The following is a 9,478-nucleotide window of genomic DNA, read 5'->3' on the forward strand; positions in this document are numbered from 1 at the left end:
CATGGAGGGGAGATTGCTCATCTTTCTCATGGAGAGTGGCTGTGTGTCTGTGCTACTTTTTACCACTAGGCCACCAGATATGTCTTCAGTTATGGAATAATAGTTCAGATTTCTTATTTTTATTGTACTGTGTTTATTATACTTTATGCATTTCTGTATCTGGGTGAGTTTCTGAATGATGTGGTCATGTATGTTAATTTCTGGTTGGTTGTCAGTTTGGGCTCTCAATTTAGAAAGAACTAGAAAAAGATTTAGTCTTATGTCCCTCACGAAGGAATTGGAAGCCTGCCAAAATATTCGGTGGGTAGTATTGCACTACTATTATTAGGTTCTTTCCGGATGAAACACCTCCCCATAGAGAGCAGGAATATTAGTAACATCCCCAACCGCCCACGGGGCTAGCCTTTTGTACCCGCCCCACGACTCCACCTTGACCAATCAGCGAGCAGCAGCAGAGACCAGCGTGTAAAGAGGCACAGCGCAAAATGGCTGCCCCGTGTCGGAGTGTCAAGGTAAAAGGGATCTTTGTCTTGGCTTCCTTGGCTAAGACAACGCGGGCTATGGAAAGAGGTGGAAAAGATCATGTGCTGGGAGAAGAGGTCATGCTTGTCTGGAACTAATTTTGGCAGCGGCTGTGTTCGGGAGGTGAAGGTCAGCAGTCAAGGAGTGGCTGCCTAGGGATGAGTCAGCTGGAAGTCCTATCTGATGAGAGGAGGTGGCACATTTGAGTCTTACCACAAGGGTGACCAGAAGCCACCTGGTTTCCACTCCTGTGTACTTAGAAACCTGGCGAAAAGCTGACCGTTCATTCCTCTCTTAACAGGGCTTGGTTGCGGTTATAACTGGAGGAGCCTCGGGTCTAGGCCTAGCCACGGCAGAGCGACTAGTGGGGAAAGGGGCGTCTGCTGTGCTTTTGGACCTGCCTAACTCGGATGGGGAGACCCAGGCCAAAAAATTAGGAAAAAGCTGCGCCTTCTGCCCTGTGGATGTAAGTAGGGCCAGTTCCTTTCCTACAGTGTGAACAAGCTTGAAAACACAAGTTCCCACTCATTAGAGTGCCAGCTATGTAGGCAGGGAGACATATCCTTGTCCCTTTAGCCTGGGTGAGCTCTGGTGGTGTATGTAGTCCTAAGGAGTTGCGCTGCTAATGGAAAGGAAAAAGATGGCCAGTTTTTTCCCATGTATTTACAGCCTGGAGGGTTAGCTCTAAGTTGGTTTGCACTTGATAGCAATGAGTAGTTTGACTTGAATCAAGCACTGTGAGATACAGACAGGGATCTCTTTCAGAACTGTTGTTCAGTACCGACTCCTAGTGGACCCTCCATTAGGTTTTCAGACTTAATAAATTGCACAGGAGAAGACTGCCCATCTTTATCCTGGAGCGCTGGTGGAGTCAACTATGTGCCTTCAGGTTGGCAGTGCAATTCCTTACCTCTAAGCCACCAGGGATCCCATCAAGCACTGCAGGATACAGAAATCTCTAAAGCACGTATTCACAAGAATAATAATGGGGATATCCAGCAGAATGCCATGGGGAGAGGGTACAATGTGTAATTTTACATTTAGAAAGTGGGAGAATTTATTTTTATGAGGCAAACCACAGAATGTAAAACTTGATGACATTTTCTTGGTATAGAGAGAAGCTCGCTTACTTTCATGGCAGCAATTCTCAAAACAGGAATGTATTAGTGTTCTGATCTAGAACAATTGAGAATCTCCACAGGCATGTGGATTTATCATCCGTAGATGTGAACCACAACAAACTTGGCTAACTGAGAAGAATGGGAATCCCAGAACACTTGATTGTGCTTATGTGAAACCTATAGTGGTTCCAGGAGGCAGTTGTCAGAACAGAGCAAGGGAACACTGTATGGATCAAAATTGGGAATGGTGTATGCCAGGGATGTGTCCTATCTCTATACCTTTTCAATCTATATGCAGAACAGATTATTCGGGAGGCTTGGCTCTGTGAGGAGAAATGTAACATCAGGATTGGAGGAAGACTCATCAACAATCTGCGTTATGCAGATGACACAATCTGGCTTGCCGAAACTGAGGAGGACCTGAAGCATCAAGGATTTGCAGAAGGTCAAGGACTGCAGCCATCAACATGGATTGAAGCTCAACATGAAAAAAACAAAGATTCTCACCACTGATCCAATTGGCACCATCATGATAGATGATGAAAAGATTGAGATTATTGACAGCTTCTGTTTGCTTAGCTCTACAATCAACACTCTTGGTACCAGAAGCCAGGAAATTAAAAGATGTGTTGGGAAAGGTTGTCAGAGACTTCTCGAGAGTACTGAAGAGCAATGATGTCAGTCTGGAGACTAAGGTGCGCCTGATATAGGCCATGGTCTTTGTAATTACTTTCGATGTATGAGAGCTGTACAATGACTACAGATGATGGAAGGAGAAGTGATGCCTTTGAGCTGTGGTGTTGGAGTATTGAATATACCATGGACTGCTAAGAGAACAAACAGGTTTGTCCTGGAGAGGGCTAAACCAAGCTGCTCCTTGGAGGCAAGGATTCTGAAGCTTTATCTGACAAACCTTGGCCGTGTTGCAAGGAGGGACCAGTCCTTGGAGAGGAACGTCATGCTTGGGAGGGTGGAGGGACAGTGCAGGAGAGGAAGACCCTTGGTGAGATGGATTGATTCAGTGACTGGGGTAATGGCAGTAGGTGTGTCAGAGACAATAATATTGCAGGATTTAGGGCTGTTGTATATAGGGTTGCTATGAGTCGCAGGTGACTCAATGGCACATAGTAAGATGATTTGAAAAATTTTTTGTAATGCTGCCCTAAGGATCTAACTTTTTAAAAAATTTTATTAATTTTTTTTATTTCAGTGAACATCTACAGAGATTTTGGAATTCCATTCATTCATTGTTGCACTTTTCTCCTCCCTCCCCCCCCACCCCGTTCGCTCCTCTCCTTGAAAAGCAAAAGAAAAACTCCTTCATTGGTACACAATCCACTTTAATGAACATTTACAGAGATTTTGGATTTCCATTCATTCATTGTTGCACTTTTCTCCCTGCCCCGCTCCCCCCCCCCCGTTCACTCCTCTCTTTGAAAAGCAAAAGAAAAATTCCTTCTGTGGTATATAATCCCCACGCACCCCTCCCACCGCCCCAAGTACACTCTACTATTCAACCTTAATTCTGGACTTATGTGATAACCATAATACCCTATCATATATAGATTTTAAATTATTCTCTCCCTCATCTGTTTCAATGTAGTATACATAATTTATCCAGTTTTTCTCAGTCATACCCCAACCCTGATATCAGTCCCATTCTACAACAGTGGTACCATGCAGTATTTGTCCTTTTTTGACTGAGATATTTCACTCAGCATAATGTCCTCCAGGGTCACCCATTTTGAATAATACTGCATGAGTTCCTTGTTTTTCAATGCAGCGTAGTATTCCATTCATTTGTTGATGGGCACTTAGATTGTTTCCAACTCCTTACTATTGTGAACAAAGCCACAATAAACATGGGTGTGCATATATCTGCTTGGATGTTGGTTATGGTCTCTTTAGGGTATATTCCCAGTATTGGAATTGCTGGGTCAAATGGTATCTCTATTTGCAACTTTTTGAGAGAGCACCACACCACTTTCTACAGTGGTTGCACCGTTTTACACTTCCACCAACAGTGAATAAGGGTTCCAGTTTCTCCACAACCTCACCGGCATTTGTTGCTTGAGGGTCTAACATTTTAACCTTAGCCTTATTCACCTCTCTCAAATTCCATTATAATTTAGGCTTGCTTTTCTCCTTGCTTATACAATCCTGGACCTACCTTCCTCCCACCCAGGTTTAGTAGTGGATTAGGAAAGGCAATTCCATCTCCACTTCTTCAGGTGACCTCAGAGAAGGATGTGCAAGCTGCCCTGACTCTAGCAAAAGAAAAGTTTGGCCGTGTGGATGTTGCAGTCAACTGTGCAGGCATTGCAGTGGCCATGAAGACATACAGTTTAAAGAGGAGGCAGACTCATACCTTGGAGGACTTCCAGCGAGTTCTCAGTGTAAGGCCTTAATAATTCTCCTTGAGAATCTGACTATGGATAAGCTTTCCAGGGACAGAAGTCCCTCCCTCAAGTCCTCTATCATGTCTCTACTCATCTTCCAGGTGAATCTTATAGGTACTTTCAATGTGATCCGCTTGGTGGCTGGAGAGATGGGCAAGAATGAACCAGACCAGGAAGGCCAACGGGGAGTCATCATCAACACTGCCAGTGTGGCTGCCTTTGAGGGCCAGGTATGTAAACAGGGGCAAGGCTTATACCTCTTCAGTGATTATGGAAGCCCTCCCATCTATGATCTCCAATTATTCTTCTCCAGGTTGGCCAAGCTGCATACTCTGCTTCTAAGGGAGGCATAGTAGGCATGACACTGCCCATTGCTCGGGATCTGGCACCCATAGGTATCCGGGTGATGACCATTGCTCCAGGTATATTTATCCCCTCCTTGTCATAGCTGGGATTTTTGGCAAGCTATGGGCAATTGGAGGAGAAAGCACTACCAAAGTAGTAGCCCTACCCCCCCCCCCCATCTCTAGGTCCTAGGGATGCATAAAGTAGTAGGGCTAGGGTGAAAAGGACTGGGTAAATATGAGAGCAAGTGCAGGTCTCTAACTCTTAGCTGTCTTGTCTAGGCCTATTCTGTACCCCACTACTGGCCAGCCTCCCAGACAAGGTGAGAAACTTCTTGGCAAGCCAGGTACCCTTCCCCAGCCGACTGGGGGACCCTGCTGAGTATGCTCATCTGGTACAGACCATAATCGAGAACCCATTCCTCAATGGGGAGGTCATCCGGCTTGATGGTGCTATCCGCATGCAGCCCTGAAAGGAGAAGACTGACAGACTGCATCTTTCTTTGATCCCCATTCCTTTGGGGTACTAGACTCCAATTTGAGAGGAATTTCATGAGCCATTTTGTTACTCTGCCCATTAATCACCCTCTGTGCCTAATAAAGTTTATTTTCCACAGGGATTAGGCAGTTTTTTATGCTGGGGGACGGGCATGGGCATGGGGAATGTCAATGGGTAAAGGCTCTTGACAGATTGGTTGCTCAGAGTCCTGGGATTGGGTGGAATAAGCAGTGCCTCACACTGTGTCTTATTACAACACATACCTTTGATTTCCATGAATAACTTTATTACCTAGGGTAGAATGTAGTGGCTCAGTTCCCTCCCACTAGGAAATGGATTGGGGTTAGAGTATGCAGTATTTTCCTCTTTGACTCAGCTCTCTGAGCTTGGTGGAGAAGGGTGAAACCATTCTTAGCTCAACAGCTGCTGGTGTTAAACTGTAGGTGATACTGGACTGTAGGTTGATTGGTGTAGATTATGGAATTCAGATAATTCTGCCTGTGAAGGAAATCCAGAGTCAGTGTACTTTCCCTCCCTCCCAGGTCCTTGACATTCCTTCCCTAGCCCTTGACATCCCTCCCCCTAGAACTTACTGGGCTTTTTGCTCCTTAGGCAGCTGCTGATTGAAGGAGCCTAGCCCCCTCTGAAATTCAGCACATAATTCCTTCTCCTGCTGCTCCAGCTCTAGGGCTGCCTGGGCTGAGAGTATGGTCTGTTTTTCCCATTCAGCATCCAGTGCTTGTTTGGCCTGGCATTGTGCTTCCTTTTCATAGTGCTGTATCTCTTGTACTTTCCTGATGGCTGATGACTGCTCTTGAGTCATGCCCTTCCAACAATAGAGCAGGACCAAGTTGGGAGCCAGAGGATTTTGGGCGACCTGGGGGTTCTCGTCAGCAGGTTACTTGTGGCTCTGGATATCCACCAAATTCGCTTCCTGTTCATGTTGATACAGTACTGCCATTCAGTCAGCTCAGCTACCTGGTTGTTGTTATGTGCCGTTGACTCATTTGCAACTCATAGCGACCCTATGTACAACAGCCCTAAACCCTACTCTATCCCTTGCCAATCTATCCCCTTTATCCCAGTGACTGAATCAATCCTCATTGAGGGTCTTCCTCTCCTGCAATGTCCCTCCACCCTCCCAAGCATGACGTCCCTCTACAAGGACTAATCCCGCCTTACAGCATGTCCAAAATATGTCAGATGGAGCTTCAGAATCCTTGGCTCCAAGGATCAGTCTGGCTTCACCCTCTCCAGGATGAACTTGTTTGTTCTCCTAGCAGTCCATAGTATATTCAGTATTCTTCTGCAGCACCACAGCTCAAAGGCATCAACTCTCCTGCTATCATCCGTAGTCATTGTCCAGCTGTCTTTGCAAGTAATTGCAAAGATCATGGCCTGTATCAGGCACATCTTAGTCTCCAGACTGACATCGTTGCTCTTCAGTACTTTAGAGAGGTCTCTGACAGACTTTCCCAATGCAATTTGCCCTTAATTTCCTGGCTGCTGGTACCGAGTGTTTATTGTAGAGCCAAGCAAACAGACACTGTCAACAATCTCAATCTCTTTATCATCTATCATGATGGTACCAATTGGATCAGTGGTGAGAATCTTTGTTTTCTTGATGTTGAGCTTCAATCCATAATGAAGGCTGCAGTCCTTGACCTTCTGCAGCAAGCACTTCAGCTCCTCCTCAGTTTGAGCAAGCAGGGTTGTGTCATCTGCATAATGCAGATTGTTGATGAATATACCTCCAATTGTGATGCCACACTTCTCCTCATAGAGCCCAGCCTCCTGGATAATCTGTTCCACATATATAATGAAAAGATATGGGGATAGACACATCCTTGATGCACACCCTTCCCAATATTGAACCATGCAGTGTTTCCTTACTCTGTTCTGATGACTGCCTCCTGGTCCAAGTATAGGTTTCGGATAAGCACAATCAAGTGTTCTGGAATTCCTATTCTCAGAGTCAGCCACACAGTCAAATGCCTTTTAATAGTCAATGAAACATGGAATTTATTGGGTTTTCCCTACTACTGGGAAATATCTTTATAATCTGCTCTTCTCTGTGTAATGCTTGTCTGTCAGATATTCTAAATCTGAGCAATCAAATTAAGACAGAGTAGGAAGAAGGATTCGCTATACACTTCCGAAATAGCAGGCAAACTGAGACTAGCAGATATGGCAATTGATGCTGAGACCTCAAATATGGAAACAAATAGGAGGGAACAGCTGTAAGCAAACACTAGTGTTTGGAACATGGAATGTAAGAACCTTGAATGTAGAACTGGATATTGTTAAGAAGGAAATGGAAAGCATATATACTGACGTACTAGTTATTGGCAAAATGAGATGGACTGGCATGGAACATTTTGAATCAGAGCTACCTGGTAGGGTCTGCTAAATCTGAGCATTTGAATGCCCAACCTTGGGGAATTCTCAGTTGTGGGAATAGAGGAGTTATATGGCCCCATCTTCTTCCATCTCCAGGAGAGAAGAAGCAAATACTATAGCCCCTTAATGACTCTTGAGGTGGGGGAAGGGTGAACAGGCATGGAATTTTTCTGCCCCAGAAAGCCCACAGACTGGGAAATCAGGTGAAGGTGAAGGAAGGAGCCCTTAGGTAGAAGGAAAGAAGATGTGACTAAGGCTCTCAGGATTTTGTTTAGGGGGTTAAGGAGAAGCAAAGTGTATTGAATGGGCAGGTCATACCTGGATTTTTTTATGTTGGTTACAGCAAACATCATGGCCATTTGGACTACTCCAGTTTGTCCAGGTGGGTGGCCTGCATATCCATGCCAAAACGCAGATGGTCATTGAGTGTATCTATACACTTATATTGAATGTATCTATACACTGGGAACTCTTACTGGTCTGTTCCATTTTTGTTCTATTCAGCTGTTTTGTTCAATAAGCTTATGTGTGTATACTTATGAGGTGGGGGTAATGTCTAAAAAAAGAGGTACTCTTTGAGATTAGAGATAACCAAAGGGCAGCAACAACAAGTGATAATCTGAAAAATCCTCCCTATTGGCCTTGGGTACTAATGCCAGCTCTTCCACTTCTGAGATATTGTGACCTTAGTTAATCATTTCATCTCTCTGAGCTTGTATCCACATATATTGGGCTCTTAAAAAACCAAAACTCATTGCCATTGATTTAGAACCAACTCATAGCTGATCCTACTTTGGGATTCTGAAGGTAGAAATTTTACAGGAGGAAATTGCTTATCTTCTGCAGAGCCAGGGGTAGATTCAAACCACCAGAGAGGCATGGCCTTTGAGGTATCAGCACAACTCCATATGGACTCTGCGGATACCACCCAATCAGACCCTATCTTCAGCTCCTAGTCTAGTGATGGAGGAAGATTAATCAGATTAAACAGTATGAGCAATGCCAGACATAGGTACATGACATTTTGTGAGTACTGGGTGGTTAGGAGGAGGTAATGCTTAGAATATGTTTTGTGTGCAGGCAAAAAAGAACAAAGGGACACAACATGAACCAAGGTACTGAAATTTTTCCATTCTAGCCACAATGATCTCTTTGTTGCCTCTGTTGTTGTTAGATGCCACTGAGTTGAGTACGACTCATTGCAATCCTATGGACAGCTGGATTCTAAGATCAGAGGAAGACTCATCAATAACTTGTGTTATACTCTGGGATTCCCATTCTTCTCAATGTTAACCATAGCTTGTTATGATCCATATAGTCAAATGCTTTTGCATTATCAATAAAGCATAAATAGACATTATTCTGGTATTCTTTACTTTCAGCCAGGAAAGGAAATATAAAGAATTGTTGCCCCTAGAACATGTCTTAAAATTAAAACTTAAAGTCACTGCCATTGCAACTTAAACTTATAGAGAGATCTACTGGGGGTTGTTGTTGGTAGGTGCTATCAGGCCAAGTACAACTCATAGTGACCCTATGAACAAAGGATCTGAACCCTATTCTGTCCTGCACCATCCTCACACTTCCTGACACACTAGAGCCCATTGCAGCAGTCACTGTCAATCCACCTGGTTGAAGGTCTTCCTCTCCTTCACCAATCTTCCACCCTTTTCAGCATCATGTCCCTCTCAAGGAATAGTCTCTCCTAGCAACATATCCAAAGTATGTGAGGCAAAGCCTCATCATTTTTGCATCCAAAGAGCATTCAGGCCACACCTTCTCCAAGACTTATTTGTTTGGTCTTTTGGCCATCTATGGAATGTTCAGTGTTCTTTTTTTTTTTCCAGTCAAAAGTTAGTTATTTCTTTTTTTTATGATAGAGTTTTTTTTTAGAAAAACAATCTGATGAGAGAGTGGAGAGATTCCACAGTGGATTGCATGAGGCCAGATTCTTGCTTCATTTGTGTTGGGAGAACTGTCTTGAGACCTGGCTCTTATCTAAGAATCTACATAATTACAAGAGGAGATGGGTGTGACTTAATGAGAAAAGGTAGAGTGCGCAATAACACCTTTAGTCTTTCATATTTATATCTATATCTATGTATATATATTATATCCAAGTATGACAGTCATTTGTACCATTTCTCAAAGAGACACTGATGTTTCTGCAGCAAGGAAAGGGAATGAAGGAGG

At 44.0% G+C, this 9,478-nt stretch overlaps 2 protein-coding genes across 3 annotated transcripts in view; one reads left to right on the top strand and one right to left on the bottom strand.

Moving 5' to 3' along the window:
* The first annotated feature begins 485 nt into the window (after nt 1-485).
* HSD17B10 (hydroxysteroid (17-beta) dehydrogenase 10) lies at nt 486-4,859 on the top strand. 2 transcript variants are annotated; one of them, XM_006898885.1, is made up of 6 exons: nt 486-512; nt 824-988; nt 3,875-4,039; nt 4,144-4,272; nt 4,356-4,464; nt 4,669-4,859. In XM_006898885.1, the coding sequence occupies exons 1-6, from the start codon at nt 486-488 to the stop codon at nt 4,857-4,859; spliced, it is 786 nt and encodes a 261-aa protein (XP_006898947.1). The 2 variants fall into 2 exon arrangements, with proteins under 2 accessions (XP_006898947.1, XP_006898948.1); XM_006898886.1 differs by having other exon boundaries at nt 4,356-4,437.
* A 442-nt stretch (nt 4,860-5,301) lies between these two features.
* The window catches only part of RIBC1 (RIB43A domain with coiled-coils 1), a 4,999-nt gene continuing 822 nt past the window's right edge, over nt 5,302-9,478 (bottom strand). The window contains 4 exon segments of the mRNA XM_006903713.1: nt 5,302-5,383; nt 5,479-5,839; nt 7,400-7,455; nt 7,654-7,717. Of these exon segments, the coding sequence (XP_006903775.1) occupies nt 5,302-5,383; nt 5,479-5,839; nt 7,400-7,455; nt 7,654-7,717 (563 nt within the window).

The sequence above is a fragment of the Elephantulus edwardii genome, unplaced genomic scaffold (genome assembly GCF_000299155.1).
Source record: "Elephantulus edwardii isolate Elephantulus edwardi_28Jun2011 unplaced genomic scaffold, EleEdw1.0 scaffold00239, whole genome shotgun sequence".
Lineage (NCBI taxonomy): Eukaryota > Metazoa > Chordata > Mammalia > Macroscelidea > Macroscelididae > Elephantulus > Elephantulus edwardii.

Coding starts and splice junctions, on each gene's coding strand:
- HSD17B10 (XM_006898885.1), top strand. CDS start 486: ATGGCTGCCCCGTGTCGGAGTGTCAAG. Junction 4,273..4,355: donor TGGCTGCCTTTGAGGGCCAG/GTATGTAAACAG, acceptor ATTCTTCTCCAG/GTTGGCCAAGCTGCATACTC. Junction 4,465..4,668: donor GGTGATGACCATTGCTCCAG/GTATATTTATCC, acceptor TGTCTTGTCTAG/GCCTATTCTGTACCCCACTA.